Raw genomic sequence first — 23,386 nt, forward strand, 5'->3', positions numbered from 1 at the left:
ACAATATAATACAGAGAGAAGAGAAGAAAAAAGACGCAATTTTTTCATTAAAATTTCATCTTGCGTAAAATAGAAGAACAATAAAGCCACAACAACCTCAATAAAACAATCGAAGAGGAACCTCATCAAGAATGACATATCAGAAAAAATAACCCAATCGCATGGAAGGGTTCACAGCTAGCCCTAGTTGCCCAATCACACACAAGGGTTCATCACTGCGCCGCTTCACTTTTGTGTTGAGCAAATGAACCACCTAGATGAGACAATCGAGCACTGCCGAATAGGGAGTCGGGCCTCCAAAGAAGAGAGACATAGTGGTGGCGGCTAGGGTTTGCTAAGAGGTGGAAAGGGAGAAGCTTTATGGTGTGTGTGCGACGTAACTAAGGTAGTGTTTGGCCCAGCTTATTTCTGACTTAAAAGTCACTTTTAAGGTAAAGTTGGGCCAAACAGATTTTAACATAAGCTCCTTAAAAAATAAGCTCCTTAAATTTTACAAAGAAAATGAAGAAAAGTAACTTATAAGCCAAGGCTATCAATAGGAGCTTTTTTGAAAAGGCTAAATTTTATTTCATGCATCTATTGTGTGGATCGCTAAGTCACTAATCATCAAACTTCGTTCTTCACCATTACATGCTATCAAAGGGCATCCGCTAACTGGTCGAATAGAAAGAAGGATGAAACTTGGAAGTGATGGTTTGAAAAGGAGGATGAACTCTGTCATGGTGGTCACAGGCCAAGACATGGTATTTAAAAAAAATTGACAGGAACAAGACCCTTTCCTTCTTCACAAATTTTTGTTTCTATTTTGATTTTTACTGATATTGTTGACGAAATCAATTTCAAAGTGTTATGGAAGGGTTAATTTTGGTGTTTTCAACAGGGAAATGATCATGTCTGGAAAGATGGGTTGAGTCACTTGAGTGGATGAAAACTTTGTAAAATTGCAAAATTGCTTCCTTTAGATTTGCTTTGACCATTGTGTTTGATCTGTATAATACTTGTGGGCAAAAGTGTCGTGAAGCTTTGTGAAGGTTTGATCATGTATATAAAAGCACAAGTCAAGTGTTTGACAAAATGTTTAGATGAGTACGTGTGAATAGCACATGTTATTTAAGGTGGAAAAATATGAAAATTACCAAACAACTTTAACCTTATATTTAAAGCTCTTATTTTTATCTTTAGCTTTAAAGTAACTTTTAAGTTAAAAAAAAGTCGGGCCAAACGCTACCTAAGTCTTTAAAAGGCTAGTGTTTTTTCCACTTCAAAGACTTATAGGGGGCTAGGCGCCTAGGCTCCATGTTATTTTCAATTTTGTTGTTGTTTTGATAGCAATGTTTCCGTTGAGTTGGATTTCGACGATATTTTTCCCAATTTGAGCCGAATCAGCCATACAAAATCATTTTTTGTGAATTTTTGCACCAACTAACCATATCCGACCCAGGAAGAATAAAAAAGGCCTTGAATAGTACGGTCCAGATGGATTTTAATTGGTTGGAAAGACGTAGTTTAAAGTACATTAAAATTTAAAATGAATTTCAACATGCCAAAATGCATATTTCTCACCAAAGGAAAATGACAACAAAGAAGTAAAAAATAATGGTAGAACATTAACGAATAATTGTTTGTTCACATCTCATCTTTAGGTGGAAAGAGGGGGAAGGAGAGAGAGAAGTAAAGAAAAGAAAAAGTAAGAGAGAGAAAGTATAAGATATGATGGATGATAAGATGAGAAAAATAAAAATAAAAATAGGTAAAAATGAAGTGTATAAAATATGATATGTGAATATATCATAGTTGAACATTAACCAAATATACTACCGAGTTTCTCACCTAACCGGCTAACCCTAATGAATTAAGAACATCGTCAATGCTACCAAAACAGTGCCGCCCTAACTCATGTGATTTTCTAGACACGTACCAATCCAAAACTGTAAAACACTGCTCCACTGCACTCCACTGCGATGCTGCAAACACACAACCACAGGGTTCCAATTCGAGATGTGATTTGATGAAACTCACCTCACAGCTGCAGCACCACATACAAACAGCCGCCAATTCTACCTCCAACCCAATATGTAACAACAAAAAATACCTCAACCCTCAACTACCTCTTACAAGGTATCTTAAATAGTAACACCTATGTGCTCAATGAATTGTCTAAGAAATTAATTACAAAAACTCCTTATGAATCAGTAATTAATAAAGAACACTTCATATATTAAATGAGACAAATATTTTTAAAACTTAGAAATCACATTAAGTTGTTTTTATCTTTTCGTTAATGAACATTTTCTATGAACATTTATTTCATAAGCAATGAGAGAAAAAAATTTAAAACTTAGAAATCACATTAAATTGTTTTTTATAGGTAAAATTAGTTCATTCGCTAGAGTTTGAACTCTGATCTTTCATTGTGCAAATCTCTTCATTTGTCTTAATTCATCAAATGAACTACCCTTCCCCTCACCTTAAGTTAAGTGGGTAATTTCTACAAATCTTTTTCCACACACACTCAATCGCTTAATTAAATGTTTAAAAAATTTATTTATGTACCAAATGTGTTGGGTATTGTTGGGCCTTAAAGAACATTATAAAATGTTACAAAGTTGGCATATTAGGTTTCATTTCAGTACATACCAAAAAAAAAGTTTTCATTTTCAGGAACAATATATTATCCACTTTTTTTAAAAAAAATCTTTCTAATGTGATTAGTGTAGTAGAAAACTGCAGCTTATAAAGAAGTGTATAAGAAAACTAATGAATCTCTCTATATCAAATCCATCCTGAAAATTTTAACCAAAAAAATCCATCCTGAAAATACAGATTCAAAATACTAGATATCTTTAAAAAATGGCCGTCAATTTGTTCACTTTTGTTTCTGAATTCTCAGTCTCCAATGCCAAAAGTATCTCAGAAACCCTGATGACCCTTTTCAAAACAGCACCCCAACAACCAACCCCAAACATTATTGTTCTGAATACTCTTAACAATAACACTTAACAATGCATTCACGTCAATCACATCAAAGCTCCACCGGCGGCAGCAGACAGCGACGACTGCAGCTGCAGCAGGTGGTGGTAACAGTCGGCAGCAGTGGGCCTCTGCTCAGGGTTCTGCTCCATGCACCGCCCCTGCAACTCCCTCAGCATCTTTGGCACCGCAGCAACCCCACACGTCCTAATCAGATACCCCACCCCCCACACATCCACCTTCACCCCATGCAACCCTCTCTCCATCTCCGGCGCGTGATATCCACGCGCCGCCGCATCACCACCCAATTTTACATACTTATTGAGTTCCGGCGCGCTGGCAGCCTCATCAAACCCGGACACAAACCACTCCCCTTCTCTATCACTCCTCCTCATAACCTTCTCCCAATTCAAATCCCTGTGCATAAACGACAAGTCGTGCAACGCCACCAGTGCCTTCGTCACCGCCTTCAGCGCTTCCACGAGCTCCTTGCAGTTCACCGGCTTCCCCCAGCGCCCTCTCGGCTTAAACACCAATCCCAACTCGTTCTCCTCCACCCTGAGCAGAAACTCCGCATGGGGAATCCTATGATCCAAAATCTCATAAACCTCCTTAACCGCCGCCCATTTTCTCTTTTCTGAAAACACCCTTGTGCACGTGTTTGGCGTCATCTCAGTAACCACCCCATGATCCGAGTACACCCTTTGGAAATCGCTGTAACAATTTCCTATACTCAAACACCGCTTACTCAAGAGATGTAGCAACAAACCGATCCGAAAGCACGGAACCATTGCCTTGAGCCGATCAGAGGGTGTTGCTAGATTCATCTCGAGTAAATCGGTGCGGTTGATTATTCCGTTTGCGTCCGACGATGTACTGAGCGCACAAAATGTCACCGTTTTGCCAACAGCATAGTAGCCTAACATGTAAGGGAGATCCATGTAGGTCCAGTGTAGCTTGCTGATGAGGGTGGAGGACGGGTCTGGTTGACCTTGTTTGACATGAACCGTTTCTTCACCTCTCCACAAGCAATAGCTGTTGATGAAGCCTGTCACATTAGGCCATTGATCTTGCAATAGCATGTCCTGTGATGGGGATGATGAGGATGATGATGAGAATGGTGATGTGGGTTTTCTAGTTATGACCAATTCGTCAGGGCAGAATCTTGAGACAATTCTGTTGATGCAATCATCCCATAGGGGAATGAAGGAGTCTCTACTGCTAGGTAGAGTAGGGTTGTTGTTGTTGTTGTGGTTGCGGATGATAGGGCCTACGATGTCATAGATGATGGATCTGCAATCCAAGGGTGGTTCTGAGGTTGTTGTTGTGAAGAAGAGTTCTTTGCCTTGTGGCAAGTCATCGAAGACTTCTTTTCTGAGTGGGAAGCGCAAGTCTTCAGGTGGTGGCTCTAGCAAGTAGCGTTTCAGCTCGAACAAGGTTGGGAGGGTTTGTGGCGGTGCTAGACGCATGAGGCAGTCCATGTAGTGGTCAGTTGGATCCCGGAAGTCCAATGTGGCAAGAGCTGTGAATTGACACCAACACAAAATTAATAATAATTTTGCCCAAATTAATCAGCATCACTATAATAGAGTGAGAATATAATGTGTCTCCAAAATTTATCTCATCGAATTAGGGATAACTGAAGGAAAGAAATAATTTCAAAAACAAAAATAAAGGAAAGAAATGATAACAAATGTGAAAAAATACCTATATTGAAAAGTTTTGAACTAACATTGCATTTTATAAAGAATTTTACATGGTCAGTACCCTAACCAAGGAAGATTTCACTAAAATGGTTATGGATTTAGATAATTTACACCAAGCTATATGGAGTTAGAAGTTCTATGTTGAAACCATAAATTAGCATATAGTAATGTGTTTTGAACCATTCACATTAAAAAATATTTATTTCATTTCCACACATTTTTCTTATTTTCTTATCACATAGTTTATTATATGGGGTTAAAAAAAAATTCATCTCATTTCCACGTATTTTCTTTTATTTTCTTATCACATTGGCTATTATATTTTGTTCAGGACTGAACCAATTGTTTTCCTATAAAATACACAAATTATATAAGTTCATGACTCATTTTCACCAATCAATTTAGTTTTATTCACACTTTATTATGGAAATGGAGTTGATAGAAGAAAGATATGAAGAAAAGAGATAAATTAAAAGATACGATGTGTGATATCAATTGAAAGAGAACAATATAAAATGTGAAGTAAAAAATATAATGATCTCAAATGAATTATAGTTCTTTCACTAGCTACAACAAGTAAGAGAGAAAAAGAAGAGACAAAAATGAGAAAATTGGTGATAAAATAAAAGAGATATTTAGAAGAAAAGAGGTGGAATTGATGGAAAGAGTGAGTATAATGTGTCAAAGTTGATAATAATGTTTAGAAAAGACTACATAGCACAAAAATGTTATATATGCATCCAAGAATATTGATATCCAAACACCAAATTAGGCAACCATTATAATAATATCAGATAAATTTAATGCTGAACTGAAAGATTTTCCTTTCTTGGTTTAGTTTTCCCAAGCATGAAAAAACAAGATTTACCAAAATTCACATCCAATTTCAGGTAAAAAAAAGCCATTGAGGTAGAGCTATTAATTAGCCATTTAAATAAGCCATTTAAATATTCTGAGCAAGATATTTTGAACTTCATTTTCTCTTTTGTACAGAAAATAATAAGATTTTATAGGTGAAAGGAATGAGACTTGGTAGTGACCACTAAGTAAAAACAAGTCACTCACATCTTATGGAAAGTGGCTTGGAAGGGAATTGGACTCTTTCAGCAAAACCTGGGAAATAGAGACACAGAAAGAACAGTAAGATGATTCCTAAAACATGAAAAAAACAAAGCAATAGTAAAATTGAAGATAGTTAAGCAACGGTTTTTGATTGGTACCAGGAGAACCAGAGCCTGGAGAAGATTTTCTCCTGCCAAAAACCTTAACTTGCTGTCCCGAAACGAATCTGTCAACTGAGAACCCTCTCAGAGGACCATCTTCGAAACACTCCAATGGACAAGGAACCATTGCATCATCAAAGCAAGTGAGTTCCTCTGCATTCAGAAAGCTCAAGCCTTGAAGCCTCACACGCCCTCTGTGGATCTCACCTTCTTCACCCCACAAGCTCACTGATTCCTCCCATGTCATTCTTATCTTCCCAATTCTTCTTAATTCTTTACAAGAAGAAGAAGAAGAAGGGGATGGAATATCTAAGAGAGTGTCCAACCCTAAGAAACTGCTTCCTCTATGACCATGGAAAAAAGCTTGATCACCCCCACTTGTCATAGAAATTTGCTTTGTCCTACCTGCAAACAATGACAATGTGGGTTGTTAGAAAGTTTCAAACTTGATTACATTTTCATTGTTTTTTCACTATTCACCAACATTCTTCCTGAAACAGTGCTTCTACCGGTCAGAGAATCACAGTTAATATAAACTGTTTGTGAGAATGTCTCACAAAAACTACTGTGCATTCTATAAAAGGGAATTGAAAAAATATTTAAAAATGTTAAAAACTGAAACTTTACTGTGTATCAAACTACAATTGACAATTATAATGAAGATTAGGTGGAGCAGAGATAGTGGAGAACCATTTTAATAAAAGAAAGGAACAGTTTTGTGCTATTCCCATTTCCATGCTTTTTTACCTGAGAAAGGGGTCATCTCATCTTCTTTGAAAGGTCTAGGTGGTGGTGGAAGAGGTCTTATCCTAGCTTCATCTCCAAAAGAGGAACCAGCTCTGCCATGAGTGGAGGATCTCATTCTGGACCCCATAAACTGAGAAAGCTCTTCAAAAACCTCTTCATCAAAAGAAGCTGGGAGCCTGTGAAGCTTTCTCTCATAAGGTGAGAGCCTGAAGTAGCTTTTCCCAATATGATCTCTCTCCCCCCCTCTTTCCCATTCATACACTTTCCTGAACTCCCCCAACATGTTGTCCCATTTAGTCCCTGCAGTCTTAGCATCCCTGTTCACCCCATGCCTCCTTAAAAAATCAGCAACTTCTCTGTCTTTATCAGCCCTAGTTTTGCCTCTGGTTATTCCTATTCCAAACTCTGCTTGTTGCTGTTGCTCTGCTCTTGAACTAGTTGACCCATCAGACCCACCTTGATATTGATCCTTCCATGCCCTTGCTAGCCACAACATTTCATTTGGCTTCCAAACTGGGCTCACATACTTCCCTTTTCTGAGCTGCTGGTGAACTTGCTCTCCCTCTTGCTTGTTGTTTCCCTCTTGGCCTGAACCTACTGAGAGCAAAGGGGCCGGAGAGTGGCTCGGAGACGAGGTGGTGTCGGAAGAAGAAGCTGCAGCTGCAGTGTGGGTTTGGGGTTGTTGTTGTTTTTGTGGTGAAGGACTTGATTCAACAGGAAGCATGGCCATTTGGGGTTGTTTTTGTTGTTGAGGTGGAGATGGAGATGGTAGAAGTTTCCATTGTCCGCTGTATCTGGGTCTCTTTGAGTTCAGTGTCTCAAATTGCTGCTCAAAGGGTGAGGAACTTGCACCACTTGGGACATATAGAGGGCTTGAAATGAAAGGGGAACCTCCACTAACCACTACAACAGGATGGATTGGCCTTCCTTCTGGGATGCATTCATCTCTTGTGGCTTGAGGTGAAGATGAAATTTGTTGCTGTTGTTGTTGGTGTTGATGAGACTGAGTTTGTTGCTGTTGAGGTTGCTTCTTGGAGGTGTCTCCTTTGTCACCCATTATTGACAAATGGGCCCTATCAGAACTTAAAGGTTGGGTTTGATAGAGGAAGGAATTAGAGAGAGCATCAAAAGAAGGAAAAAGAACAAGGGACACAAGGAGGTATTAGCATTGGAGTTGAACTACCTAGCTTTTGGTGGTTTGAGTATAATGGGGGGCTTTCAGTTTTCTATCTTTGTTTCTTTTTTATGGGTCAAGTAAAGAGTTTTGTATCTTTGTTGTTGTTGTGGAAAGTTCTCAAGAGAGTTTTGAATGGGCGTGATTGGGTTAATAGATAGATAGATAATGGCAATGGTGCTGGTGCCATGAGTTCAAAAGGGAAAGTCACAGAGTGGAGAGGATCACAGCAAGCAAAAGCAAACATCCGAAACGATGAAAAGTAGCAACAGAAAGGAGAAAATACTAAAAAGTCAAGAGAGTGTGGGTACTGCTGTGAATGAGACGCTTCAGTTTGTTGTTTTTCATTTCTAAGCTCTTTTCATGAGTAATGATTTATTCACATTTTATTTTCTCTTTTATTTTATTTTCACTTATTTTTTATCATATTTTTCTAGATTTTTTTATTACATCACAAGTGGTATCACTCATTTTTCTTTATTTACTTCTTATCTTATCCAAGTGTTGGTGGAATATGTAGGTGAACCAAGTATTATTCTTTTTTAATATGTGAGGCTTGCAGCAGGAGCAGCAGCATCGTTGTAATTTTGATGTGTCCTATTGACAAGTCGGAAAAAGAGAGAGAGGAGAGGTGTAATTAAGTGCATGATTAGAGAGGGGGTGTCATGATTGTACTGCTTCTGAAAAACGCGGCTCTGAGAATTTTAACCCAATTTTTATTTCTTTTATGGTTTATTCTGTGGCTTTTGGGGTTGAAGTCCATTCAATGTTTGTTATATGTTTCTGCTGTTTAGGAAGTGAGAAAAAGAATCAGAAGAGAGAGAGAGAAAGAGACACAGGTTCCCGTGCAGAACGAGGGCGCGGAGACTGAGAGTGTGTGAGTGAGGTTTGGGGAAAGATGGAAGTGGTGTTGTTTGTTTTTGGGTTTGTCAGTAGAGATGGAGACTGCACGAATCGATGGCTCTGCTCCAATGCACATATGACAACAAATTTTATCAGATTTTGACATATTAAGATTTATTTTTGCTCTTATTATTTTTCAATTTAATTTGTATAGGGGTTGTCTAAATGATCTAACCCGAAAAAATTAGGAACTAATCAATTTGGGATGTTAACCTAATTTTTTTCAATTTTATATAGAAAAACTTTTACATGACAACTTCTTAGTATTTATAAATATTTCAATGAGTTTAGCTTAAATATGTTTTAGGTCCGTCTATTTTAGAGAGCCTTTGATTTAGACTCTCAAACGTTTTTATTTTGGCATACATCCTTAAATGAAAAATAATAAGGTGCTTTTGGTCCTTATCGTTGAGGTCCCTAAAAAATAATAAGGTGCTTTTGTTTACTAATGTAATGCGTTGTAGGATACACATCTTCAATGTCTGTTTGTATCTCATGGAAGACACTCTCCATGTTTTACGAGACTACAACTTCAGTCACGATATTTGGATTTGCATCCTTCCCACACCTCTTCATCATGACTTCTTCAGACTTCCTCTTCATGATTGGAACCATAATAACATCAAACACACATCACTCCTTACTGTTGATGGTGCCCCTGGGTGATCCTATTTGTTGTTACCTATTGGCACTTATGGCATTGAAGGAACATGTTAGTTTTCCAAAACAAAATTATGCATGTTACTCGTCTATTCTCTTGGTTGCAAGATTTTTCTGCTGCCGAATATGAAGCCTGGATAAAGCTTCGTTCCCTGCAATTTCCTAGTCACCAACGTATTCCCAAAGACTTAAGATGGCTGCCCCCGCCTCCCAATATCACGAAAATTAACACGGGTAGAAGTGTTGTTACAAACTCAGGCTTAACTTCAGCAGGTGGTCTGGCCAGGACCATACTTGTGTTAAGTTCATACACTAGATACATCATTTATCTTATTTTGAATAGTAACAATTTTGAAGAGTATAAGGGTTACAGTTAAATATTTCATATCAATTATATTTCAAGAAACAACATTTATGACTACACCCCTCATCGTCTGATGTTCAAAGTGCAAAACAATGCAAGAACACATCCATTCAAAAGAAAAAAAAGGTCATAACTACAAGATAGTCTGCACTAGCGAAGAAATGTCATATCTACTAGATCGTCTGCCAGAAGAGAAGACTACACTCAGTGAAGAAATTCATCGTCTATCTTGAAGCTGACCAATGAAGACAATGTCTAGAGAAAGAGCGCAATGTTCAAATTGAAGATATCTCTCTAACATTAATGAGAAGAAAGTCAAGTGCAAAGAATCACGTAATACTTTACAAAACACATTGATCAAGGAAACAAGTACAACGCTTTTGCTACCCAAGTTTTCTCCTTCTCTCATGGAAGGAATGGAATAAAATTTATCGTCTATAGAGCTCTACCTTGATATGACAATAAAGCTTCATCTAAACAAATTCATTTCCTAAGACGAAGCCACAAGCATTTGGTAAAAAATTATTGTCTAGCTCCATGTGACCAATAGAAAGAAGGAAAGAAGAATGATCGAAGCAGAAAAACTGTCTGACAAAAAGGAAGAATGATGAAGCAGAAAGAATCATATAAATGAAAGGCGTTAATCATGAAAAGAAAGCTGCAGTGTCTGAAAGATGAACCTTACATAGAAATTGGAAAAGAGTTCATCATAACTTCTTGAAGAAGTCTTGAAAGACAAGATCAAATGTTCCGACAAAGTACAATGCAGAAAATGAAAGCACATTGATCGAGGAAACAATGACAACGCTTTTTGCTACCCAAGTTTCCTCATTCTCTCATCGAAGGAATGGAATAAAATTTATCGTCCATAGAGCTCTACCTTGATATGACAATAAAACTTCATCTAAACAAATTCATTTCCTAAGAAGAAGCCACAAGCATTTGGTAAAAAATTATTGTCTAGCTCCACATGACCAATAGAAAGAAGGAAAGAAGAATGATCGAAGCAGAAAAACTGTCTGACAAAAAGGAAGAATGATGAAGCAGAAAGAATCATATAAATGAAAGACGTTAATGATGAAAAGAAAGCTGCAGTGTCTGAAGGATGAACCTTACATAAAAGTTGGAAAAGAGTTCATAATAGCTTATTGAAGAAGTCTTGAAAGACAAGATCATATGTTCCGACAAAGTACAATGCAGAAAATGAAAGTACAAGGGTGTCACTATCAATTTACCATATTTTCACACCACTAGATAGAAGTTCAGACATATGCTACCTACTAGATGATAGACTACATCTTTTTGGCAAAATATCTTTATCAAACAATACTATGCATTTAATGTATCTGACACATGTACACAATGTACTGTATGATACAACAACTAATAGCTCTGTAAAGAATACGTTTCATCAACTATCTCTCATCTCACAGAAGATTCAGAAGTATAAAGGGAAAAATATGAAGACATTGCAAACAAGCTTTCGGAACACATTATAGAGTAGATCATCTTCATTGTCTGCTTCAACATGAAGAGAAGATTTTCGTAAGAGTCAAATATTTCATTTCATCTCTCATGTAATAGAACATAAAGTATAGTCTTAGAGAAGAGAAATTCGTAGAAGTAAACGATCTTGTGAAAGATTGTTTAAGGAGAAGTCCTATATACTTTGTAAGGAGAAGTCCTACTAATACTTGTAAGAATAAGTCCAGATGATACTTGTTAATGCCTGAAGAGGCAATGGAAAAAGAATACTTGACAATTGGCTAAAGAATACTTGTTTTTCATGGAGAGATAGTGGTGAAAGAATACTCCACAATGCTTGAAGAGGCATAAAAATAATACTTGTAAGTTGAAGTCCTCGATACTTTGTTAGTGAAATCTTGATATAGCCAAGTACAGGATGTAGCTCTATCGTTCTGGGGATGAATCAGGATAAAATGTGGTGTCTCTTGATTCTTTCTCTCCACTCATGTTTTCGCTGCACCAAACGATCTCAAAGAAGGCGATAAAACTTTCAATCGTTTGAAAAACCAAGTTTTTGGGTGACACAATTCAAACCCTCTTTTCTTGTGCTGCTTTTTATCATCTCAACTTGTAAGTGACTTTTTTCGTTTTTCAGCCAATGTTGTTAAGGGAAGTATTACCTGTGTTGAGTTTTGGGGTGCGTTCCATGACCTCCAAACAACAATAATTTGGGGCCTAAAACAGATCATTCTCTCTTGCGACTCCAAGGTTGTCGTTGAGCTTTTGAATGGACGCGATATGCCTTTCCACCTTCAACACCACTTGATCTCTGCTTTCAAGAGATCCATGTCTATGTTAGATTGTTGTTGTGTGAGTCATGACTACAGAGAAACTAACAAGGTGGCATAAACTATAGTCTGTCGTGGTCAATGTGACAGCCTTGGAGTTCACCTCCATGCCTCACCTTCAGTCACGATATTTGGATCTGTATCCTTCACACTCCTCTTCTTCATGACTTCTTCAGACTTCCTCTTGATGATTGAATCCATAACAACATCAAACTCAGGCTTAATTTTAGTAGGTGGTATGGCCAGGGACCATACTTGTGTTAAGTTCAATTGCTAGATACATTATTTATCATATTCTGAATAGTAACAATTTTGAAGAGTATAAGTGTAATGGTTAAATATTTCATATGAATTATATTTTAGGAAACAACACTTATGACTCACATCCCTCATTGTTTGATGTTCAAAGTGCAAAACAATACAAGAAAACAGTTCATTCTAAAGAAGAAAGGTCAAAACTACAAGATAATTTGTACTAGTGAAGTAATGTCATATCTACTAGATCGTCTGCCAGAAGAGAAGACTACACTCAGTGAAAAAATTCATCGTCTATCGCGAAGCTGACCAATGAAGACAATGTCTAGAGAAAGAGTATCATGTTCAAATTGAAGATATCTCTCTAACATTCATGAGAAGAAAGTCAAGTGAAAAGAATCACGTAATACTCTACAAAGCACATTGATTAAGGAAATAAGTACAACGCTTTTGCTACCCAAGTTTCCTCCTTCTCTCATGTAAGGAATGGAATAAAATTTATCGTCTACAGAGCTCTACCTTGATATGACAAAGCTTCATCTAAACAAATTCATTTCCTAGCCACAAGAATTTGGTAAAAAATTATTGTCTAGCTCCATATGACCAATAGATAGAAGGAAAAAAGAATGATCGAAGCAGAAAAACCGTCTAACAAAAGGAAGAATGATGAAGCAGAAAGAATCATATAAATGAAAGATGTTAATCATCGAAAGAAAGCTGCAGTGTCTGAAAAATGAACCTTACACAAAAATTGGAAAAGAGTTCAGAATAGCTTCTTGAAGAAGTCTTGAAAGACAAGATCATATGTTCCGACAAAGTCCAATGCAGAAAGTGAAAGTACAATGGTGTCACTATCAATTTACCATATCTTCACACCAACGGATAGAAGTTCAGACATATGCTACCTACTAGATGACATACTACATCTTTTTGGCAAAAGATCTTTATCAAACAATATTATGCATTTAATGTATCTGACACATGTACCGTATGATCCAACGACTAGAAGCTTTGTGAAGAATACGTTCCAACAACTATCTCTCATCTCACATAAGATTCGGAACTATAAAGGGAAAGATATGAAGACATTGCAAGCAAGCTTTCAGAACACATTATAGAGAAGATCATCTTCACCGTCCGCTTCAACATGAAAAGAAGATTTTCGTAAGAGTCAAATCTTTCATTTAATCTCTCATGTAATATAACATAAAGTATAGTCTTAGATAAGAGAAATTCGTAGAAGTAAATGATCCTGTGAAAGATTGTTTAAGGAGAAGTCATATATACTTTGTAAGGAGAAGTCCTACTAATACTTGTAAGAAGAAGTCCATATAATACTTGTTAATACCTGAAGAGGTAGTGGAAAAAGAATACTTGACAATTGGCTAAAGAATACTTGTTTTTCCTGGAGAGGCAGTGGTGAAAGAATACTCAATAATGCCTGAAGAGGTTTGGACAATATTACTTGTAAGTTGAAGTCCTTAATACTTTGTTAGTGAAATCTTGGTATAGCCAAGGACTGGATGTAGCCCTAATGTTCTGGGGGTGAACCAGGATAAAATGTGGTGTCTCTTGATTCTTTCTCTCCACTTGTGTTTCCGCTACACCAAACGATCTCAAAGAAGGCGATAAAACTTTCAATCGTTTGAATATTCAAGTTTTAGGGTGGCACAATTCAAACCTCTCTTTCTTGTGCTGCTTTCTGATCATCTCAACTTGTAAGTGGTTTTTTTTTTTCGTTTTTCAGCCAATGTTGTCAAGAGAAGTATTACCTGTGTTAAGTTTTGGGGTGTGTTCCATGACCTCCAAACAACAATAAATTGGGGCCTAAAACGAATCATTCTCTCTTGTGACTCCAAGGTTGTCGTTGAGCTTTTGAATGAGCGCGATATGCCTTTTCCACCTTCAACACCACTTGATATCTGCTTTCAAGAGATTCATGTCTATGTTAGATTATTGTTGTGTGAGTTATGACTACAAAGAAACTAACAAGGTGGCATAAACTATAATCCGTCGTGATCAATCTGACAACCTTGGAGTTCACCAGCACCTCCCATGCCTCACCCCCTCCGGTGGTTATAAATGTTATGCTTTTTTTTTATAGAGTTTGTGGTACCACATGGCGCATAATAGTTGCGCCTATTTATGCTTTGCTTCTCTTGTCACTCTAGATATTTTTTTTTGTACATCGGAAAATATTGTCACTTCTAGGTTTACCCCTTCCTATTTGATAAAAAAAAGAAAAAAATATTCCACTATTAAAACACCGTTTCGTTTGTTTTTCCTCTTGTAAAAAATAAAGACCGTCTCAGATTCTCGGCTACTTTTGGCACGTTTATCTTTCGTTCCTCTTGTTCTCTCTCAACTTGGTCTTCCCGTGGTGCTTACTCTTCAGTCATAACTTGCGATCTCTCACTCTCTCAGTTTCAGATATCAATACCAAACGGTTCTCGTATTTAATTTGTGAGCTTCCATTTTCCCCCTTTCTATTTTCGTGTATTTTCTCTGATTTTCTTTGAAGATTATTTGATCACTTTTGATTGTAAGAGATTATTACTCTTTCACTCATGGAATTATTTGTATTTTCGTCTTCATAGAAACTTTAGGTTCCTGTGTGGTTCATGCTGCTAGTAATTTTGGCTTTTTCATTTTTGGATTGAAAGTGGCAGTGTTAATCGTTAGTGATACCACTTTTAGGCGTGTTCTGTAGTCTTATCTTGAATTGAACCTAAATTTGCTAGCTATAATCTGCATTTAAATTAGGGAAAAATGCATTTGAGGAAGTTGGAGCACTTTTCTATGATAAGAGGCTTGAACTAGAAATTTCACTGCCAATTTAGTCAAGAACCATCATTGAGAAGTGTTCTTCTATCAGACCCTTGGTAGTTAGTATAGTTCAACTTGAAATATCAACCATCATTTAGGAGAAGCATGCTATTGATGTGTCAAATATATAAAACATTTTGTTCTGCTAATCCTTGCTGTGGATTGTTCATAGCGCAGTTGTAGTCATATGTTACAATGACCTTTTTTTTTTCAAAAGGAAAATATATATTGATGAGGATAATGTGAAAGATTTACAACCCTCCTCTATAGGGCACAAAAACCAGCAAAGCCAGATATGGGAATGACCCTTTCCAGAGTTAAAACTGCCATTAGATAATATATATTGATCTCTATGACTAAAATTTCATAAATGTAATATGGAGAAGAGTAAGGATTCTATGGCTTTGAGACTAAAAAAGTATGCCTTTTCCTTCATGACAATAGTAACATCTTTTGAACTTGGCTTCATTTTAAGCATTTGTAGTTATGCATCTATGGATTTTAAATCCACTGCTTATATTCGCTTTTTAATGTACTATACCCTCTATTTCCAGTTCATTTTCCTTTTACTGCCTTGTTTTTTACTGTTCAATCCAATCGTTTCCATTTGTTTTGTATAATCTTCATTACAATCTTTAGGTGCTTTCTGTTATGTGATCTGGAATGCAAGGTTGACAAAAGAGAAACAAAGAAACAATCTTAGCTGGGACTGGGAGTTCATGTATATATGTAAAATTAAAGTTTAAGCCTTAAGGTACATTGAATCATTTAGTTGTTCTCATATTTCTTAATTTTTATACATATTGATGCTCAACCTCTTTCATGTCATTATCTGTTGTTTAACGAGCATAAACTTTGGTTTCCCTTTGGTTCTTATTGTTGGAAAATTATGTAGAAATTGGTCATCTGTACTAGTTGTTGTAGTCAGTCTTGTATATGTAGAAATTGGTCTTCTACTTGTATGTGTTTTTTTTCTGGTTCTGATGTCAGTCTTCAATGCTTTCAAATGTCGTTTATAAATGTAAATCAAAAGATAGGCAAAATAAACTTCTTCTCTGTAAAACAGAAGATCAGAATTCAGAACAGATCATCATAGAAATTGGTCTTCTACTTGATTTTACTTTTAAGAATTATACTTTGTTAGTTTGATTATTAAAATTAAAATCGGTGTTTAATCTTATTAATCCAATTATCCAAGTGAGATAACATGTTATATTTTAGCATTGAAGTTTCTTACTTGTTATTACTATTTGTAACAGTAAGACACTCCTTTATGCTTTTGGAAGATTGAATTTGTCTCTTTTATTTTATTGGCATAAACCTCCATTCATGCTTTGAACTAATACTGTCTAATCTCTATAGTATACATAAAGTAAATGCTTCAGGTATTCGGTCATGAACAATCGTCTCTGGTTGATTCAGGGTGTGAAAGCTTGTTGATTCACGGAGTGAAATTTGCTTCTTTTGAGACAAATGTGAAGATGATCTAAAAGATAAGCATTCCCAACCCCTTCTGTATTCAATTGTTTCACACCCTGATGACTTAACCTCTTTATTTAGAACATGAAAATTTTCAATTTAACTTCCTCTCGTCTTTATGCTTGCACAACCTTTTCTGATTTTCCATTATCACATGATTGTAGACTGTGAAAATGATCTTGCTCTTAAAATATATTTTTTTCAAAAATAAAAATGAATTTATTCGTAATAATCTGAAGCTTGAGAAACACCCTTTCTCAATTAAAAAATATATATCAAAGCCAAAATAAGTATTGTTTGGTCCCTTTGATCTAGTGTTTAAGTTATCGTACCCAAGGAACTTAGATATGAAATTCTAATTCTAAGAGATGTGTTCATTTTCTAGGCAATTAAAGAGTTTATTTATTGATTGTGAGCATGCATGTAAATAAAGAAAACACAAAATATAATTTTGAAATTAGATCAACCAGGTTACCTAGATGTGACCATCAATAGGTGTGTTGGAGTGGATAAGCATGAAGTGCAGGGAAGCTACCTAAGGGATGTTAACTAGTCCATCACCTAACCGAATTGGAAATATTTGAAAGGCTGTAAATTGACACCTTAGCTAGAGGCGAGCTAAAATACTACGGTTGATCAAGTAGCAATACAGAAATCAGCGCAGAAAGTAAGCCCCAATCAATACTGAAACTAATGCTATAAAACTAAAAGCCGAGGTTCATATCATCTTTTACATCATAATCTTATAAGAGGTTGCTTAGCTACTTATCATAAAAATGAAGAACAAAACAATTCTAATCATAGCTTGCAAAATGAAAACATGGGAGAAGATTGCATCTGGTGTAGTCTTTGCCTAAGCACCTCTTAATCTACAGCCAATGAACCCGCAATAGGATTTCGTCTCGTCTACGACCTTTCTATTCGTGTGATCTCGCTGAACTCATTTTTTTTTTGTCATGTCTTCTTTTATAACTTATTTTCACAACTTTTCGAGTAAGGGTTGTGAACGTCCGAACGTCGGTGAATGCCACGCACTTCAACCGTGCTTCATGACTGTGCCACTATTACCATGACCTTGCGCTCTCCTTGATTGATCACCGCAGTTGTGTCTACCATCAACATGCCCACTCTCTTGCCCTTTTTGTAACACGTTCAGCTTTTTGCTATGTTTTCCATGTTTTTTCTTTTTTTTCCAATTTTTCACTCGATTATTCAAAAAAAAGAGTCACTTGAAACATAGTTTATTGCACAATTATCATGAAAACCTGAGTTGTACAAAGAAAAGACAACGCAACTGTTTTTTTTTTTTTTTTCACTTTGAGCAGAATAAAACGATTCCTCAACAAGAAAATGAGTAAAAACTGAGCTAAAAAATAATTGTAAGACAGTTAGAGCAAAAATAACGTCGTCATTTCATCATCGAGGGGCCACCGCTGGCGAACTCCCTGGCGGCGGAAGTCTCCTTTTCTTTTTCTGCCTCTTCTCCTGCTTTCACACTTTGAATACTCGTACGTAATAATTGTTCAATTACTTTGTCTCTTAAACAAGTTAAACACTTCTTTTCTTACAAGATTGTCAATAATGTATATGCAGGTGGAGATTTCACCGAGCAATCATCATTGTCAGATTGAGGGGCAAAAAAACGCAGTGTGTCAACACTCGTCAGTTATAATTGTTCAATTTCTTTGTATCTTTCACAAGTTAAATACTTCTTTTCTTTTAAGATTGTCAATAATGTATATGCAGGTGGGGGTTTCGCCGTGCAATCATCACTGTCAGATAGAGGGACAAAGAAACGCAAGAGTGTATTTGCGGGTAATGCTTTTCCATCTTCAAACAAGTGAATTGTTGGATTTGTAATACTTAGTTTGAAAGTGAGTTGAAAAGGTTAGCACATTTTCAATGCAATTTTTTTTAGGCTTAATTATGACTTTGGTCCCCGACGTTTACCAAAGTCACGATTTTGGTCCCCACCTAATTTAATTACATGGATGGTCCCCGACGTTGTAGGTCGTGTGCAACGTTAGTCCTACGGTTTATTTCTTAATGGAGGAGGCTTACGTGGACGTCTAGTTTGAGAGAAAAAGGAGATCTGAGGATAGAGGGAAGCACGTGAGTATCACGTGAACTCACATGAACCTTATATGAACCCATTATACCGAAATCTGAAACCCTAGGGATCTAAATCGCGTTACCTTCTTCGTTCCAGGGAGGTCAGGGGTTTGGGTATAATGAGTTCAGATAAGGGTCACGTGAACTCACGTGCTTCCCTCTCTCCTCATACCTCCTTTCTCTCTCCAACTGGACGTCCACGTAAGCCTCCTCCATTAAGAAATAAACGGTAGGACTAACGTTGCACACGACCTACAACGTCAGGGACCATCCACGTAATTAAATTAGGTGGGGGACCAAAATTGTGGCATTGGTAAACGCCGAGGACCAAAGTTGCAATTAAGCCTTTTTTTAAAAAGCAACAAGTTTGTCATATTAATAAAAAAAACATTTACTTTTAACACAACTTTAATATAAACATACACTTAATATATAGTAGTTTATGCTACATGTTCGTTTTCTTTCTCACACCATTATCACCTTTTAAAATACAGGATTTACAAGGCAGTTTCAAATATATATATATATATACATATTTTTTTTTTGGATATATATATATATATATATATATATATATATATATATATATATATGATATATAGATAGATAATTTTTGTTTAGGATTTATTTAATATAAAAATTCGGGTTTACAATTAAATTGGTTTGTATATTGTAAGTCGGTTCAATTTTCATCACACCCTGGAAAAACAAGTTTGATTATTGTTTTTGCGTTTAGCAAATGTTGGAATTAGTACCCCTTGCTTGAAGGCGGACTTTGTGTAACATTGCTTAGTGGCAGGTAAGAGTTGACGTGACACGTCATGCATAATTTTCAATTAAAATTTAATCTTCACATTTATAACTAATAATTAAATTTATATTATTCATTAAAAATTCTTTAATTCTTGATTTTAGAAATCTTTGGTCCCCAAATAAACACAATAAAAAATCCTTAATCCCTCATTCAATATCTCAAGTTCTTTATCAATGTTCTTCCCATCATGGACCTCAACCCAGAAAAATGCAGCCACTTAACAAAAACACCCATCAAATTGACCCCATTACCTATTAAAAGACCCATAAATCCTGAAAAAGATGTAAACTTCCTGAAATAAAACATTCATAACAGAAGGAGCTTTCGACTGTGAAAGAGATTTTGGATCTTGAAGGAAATGCCAACTTCTTCAACATGCTCTTGAAATTTTTGGAGGCTATGAACCCACATCGCTCGGTGTCATTCATCTCAAAAGCTCCCCCCAACTACTTCACTTCTCCTCTTCTCCCTAGATTCTAGCAGCTTCACCAAATCCTCCAAACTCAGCAATCTGACTTCTTCTGAATCCAATGTCTTAATAGCCATCTTTGCCTCTTTCAACTATAGCTTTCACCTGATCCAAATCACCTCCTTATCTCATATGTTGAAATCTTTCCGTCTCTGTCGTTGAAATATCATGGACTTAGTTCCTCTATTTCAATTAAGAGATTGTTAATGGAGTTGGACTGGTTCATCACAGTTTCTACCACCAAATCACTCTTTCGTTTTTCTTCGCAAATGAACATTGCAACATATTCTCTCATCTCCTTGTTGGGAAGATACACCACGTCACTCTTGGCCTCCTCCTTACTCATGGCATCGCCCTCCTTGACTGTGATTTTGTGATTTTCACCATTGGAAGCAGAAACAAAATAACATCGAACCAATTCATCACTTGAATCCACTTACTATTAAGCAAAACCTTAGAACTCAAAAAACACATAAGATCCAAGCTTTTTGTTTGTATTATTGATGCATGCATGCAGTTAGGGCTCTTAGATTGAGACCACAAAATAGAAATGAAGAAAAAGAAGAAATGTTAAGATTTTCACAAGAGGGAATGGAAGAGGGTCGGAATCATGGGATTGGTTCCCAATGTCGCATAATCGAACGTTGGGGCTTCAGTGGCGCTTCGATCTGGTTGGTTCAGAGTGGTTGTTGGGTGCCCCATCGTTCCTTCGTCATTCATTTGTGTATCGGGTGCTTGAACCTCCATCTTTTCCTTCTAAACCAACAAATACAAGAGAAGCTGAGAGTGAACAAGGGAATGAATAAAAATTTTACGCTAAAACTAGTGAGTGAACAAGTGAATGGATAAATCAATTCAACGTCAGGGAGACGTTAATTTTTTATGCTAAAATTAGTCTTTCTTATTGTGTTAGTAATTGAAGCCTTCTTCTGACGAACGATGACCTCCGGTATTAGAGTGTGGTTGTCTTGAGATCCGTGACTATAAGTTTGTGCTAATGCTTCTTTATCACGAGGTCAAATGTTCAATGACAAGGCCCGAGGAGAGTTTTACCAAGACTCGTCGGACACCAAATGTTCACTTAAAAACCTTAAGAGCAAAATAGGGCAAACGTAATGTTATCTTGCCTTAAGAGTTAAGATTTCCATATTTTCGCATCACGTATAACCTAGTCTCTCTCTAAAGTCTCCCTATCTCTAAAACTCTCTCTTCGACCCGCTTCGTTAATGGGTGGCCGCCGCGCCGCCTCCTCCTGGCGCGGCGGCAACCCCCTCCTTCTCCCTCTGTTTTTTGTCCTTTAATCTTTCTTCCTTTGCTAATAAACCAGATCTGCTTCTGGGGTTGCTGCACCAGTGCCCTTTCCTTGGGTTTCTTCCCCTCTCCCTTCCCCGACGGCTGCGTCCTCCTTGCCCTCCTCGCCGCTTCCGGTGTTTCGTCCTCCGCTTGGAGCCGTTTCTTGGGTTCGGGATTCGGAGGAGATGTCATACACGTCTCTGGTGGATCTGTGCTGAAACTATTCTGGATCTGCTATGCGATTCCTTGCTTGTGTTCCACCGTTGTTAGGGTGCGGCGCCTGCCGTCGTTGGTGGTGGGTTTTGGCCGCCGCGGGTGTGCGAGTTTTGTCGGCGAGGGCGGCCGAATTGTCTTGCTGTGGTGCGGAGTCCGGCGGGGTTCAGTGACGCCTATGCCGCCAGGGCCTCCTTGCTTTTCATCTTCTTCCTAGCGGCGGAGCCATCATCTTCTTGAATCAGGCTCTCCATTGGCAACCCTAACCTTGTGTGGCTACTCATCCTTGTTCGCTAATCTGTGCTCCCCATCTTCTTCCCTGCTTTATCCTCTTTGGCCAGATTTGTGTTTAAATCTGTGTTTGCGGTTGCCTCCGCTGTTGGTGAGGAGGTTGGGATTGCGTTGGGGTGTACAGGTTAGGGGCTGGTTGTGATCTGTGCGTGCCTGTTGAGGCCAGATCTGCCTGGAGAGTCTTGTTCTTTGCCTGCCTAGATCTGTGCGTGCCTGTTGAGGCCAGATCAGCTCGGATTCTTGGATTCGGGCTCCCTGGCAGCGTTGGTGGATTCTACCCTTTTCGGTGCCTTCCCTGTCTTCGTGCGTGTGGAGGGTTCATGGTTGATGATGTCACTTTGGGCGTCGTCGTTGGTGTTCTTGGGCTATTGATGCTGTAACCGGGTCTCTTGGGTATAGTTGGCAGTGATCTCTTTGCTGTTTTCTATTTGTTTGATGTACTGTATTTAATTGAGTCTCAATGTTGAGTTGAGCCCTATTTTTGTTGGGTTGTGTGACATTTGCCACACCTAGGTCCCCGATAGATGCTCTTATTGTAGGTTTTAGGTGTTTATTCACCGGGTTGAAGTCTTAAGAATTTCGTTGTTGCATTGTGGACTATTCACACGTTGTGTGTTATCTGTACTATCAACTTTATATTATATATATATATATATATTCTACTTTCAAAAAAGAAAAAAGAGTTAAGATTTCCAAATGAACATGTGTGAGAACTCCCTTATATAATTGGAGCCTCTTAAATATGATAAATGATACAGAGAAGATATATTAATAGGTACGATTGATGCGATGAATGTGTGAGAACTCCTCATTGGTGGGATGTAACTAGGTACGATTGAACATATATTAATCATCGATGTTACCGATGACTTCATCAACGCAAACAATATACCAACGCTACATACTATTCGATGGTTATGCTGTGGCGGTAGATCCAATTAGTGACACATTTTTTTGCCCTAGCAATGGTTTTTCCTTCTAAGTAATTAGCATTTTTCTTGTAGTATGTGTGGCCAATGCTCTCTATGCCTGAATGTTCGTAGTTTGTCAACGGCTATCGTTTGCCTCAAGATCATAAGTGAAGACCATCGACTTAGCTAGTTTTAGGGTAAGTTTACATGATTTGCTACACAACTTCGAACAAGAAGCTTTTATGCAAGGACAACTGCGGATCAGTGAAAGAGAAGAAGGACACAGAATATCCACAAGTCAAAGTTGACACAATATGAGAGAAGATAAAAGATGAAAGCGCATATATATCCCGCAAACGCTGGAAGTTTCACGATGCATGTGTTCCTTTTATCGCATCCATATGTTCAGTGTATTATATATAGTCATGAGTTACACTACCTTGGCTAGCTTGTTCTTATATAGCTGGCTAGTACTAATGATATATGCTCTCTGCGTGGGAGAGAGACCACACGATCCATATTGTTCATGCATTAGTGCAATTAAGAAACATAGTCGCAATTAATGCAAAGCACTTTAATTACTTCCCGACATATAACATCAAATTCTGTTGCATGGACATGGTGTTATTGTTGTCACTGAATCAACATGAATTTCGGGTCT

The 23,386-nt window shown here is 37.4% G+C and overlaps 1 protein-coding gene and 1 long non-coding RNA gene across 8 annotated transcripts; one reads left to right on the forward strand and one right to left on the reverse strand.

The window, feature by feature from the left end:
• Positions 1–2,824: 2,824 nt before the first annotated feature.
• LOC130736660 (uncharacterized) lies at positions 2,825–7,890 on the reverse strand. Its single transcript, XM_057588463.1, has 3 exons — positions 6,647–7,890; positions 5,852–6,304; positions 2,825–4,492 (listed from the first exon to the last, which is right to left on the reverse strand). Exons 1-3 carry the CDS (start codon positions 7,701–7,703, stop codon positions 3,018–3,020), a joined length of 2,985 nt encoding a protein of 994 aa, XP_057444446.1. The 5' UTR covers positions 7,704–7,890; the 3' UTR covers positions 2,825–3,017.
• A 6,722-nt stretch (positions 7,891–14,612) lies between these two features.
• LOC130738375 (uncharacterized) lies at positions 14,613–23,338 on the forward strand. Of its 7 annotated transcripts, XR_009019361.1 has the most exons (6): positions 14,613–14,780; positions 15,783–15,897; positions 16,566–18,130; positions 18,216–18,287; positions 18,369–18,437; positions 22,819–23,338. It is a non-coding gene; the product is annotated as an uncharacterized LOC130738375 (long non-coding RNA). The 7 variants fall into 7 exon arrangements; XR_009019358.1 differs by having other exon boundaries at positions 16,506–18,287; XR_009019359.1 differs by having other exon boundaries at positions 16,517–18,287.
• The last annotated feature ends 48 nt before the right edge of the window (positions 23,339–23,386 follow it).

The sequence above is a fragment of the Lotus japonicus genome, chromosome 2 (assembly GCF_012489685.1).
Source record: "Lotus japonicus ecotype B-129 chromosome 2, LjGifu_v1.2".
Lineage (NCBI taxonomy): Eukaryota > Viridiplantae > Streptophyta > Magnoliopsida > Fabales > Fabaceae > Lotus > Lotus japonicus.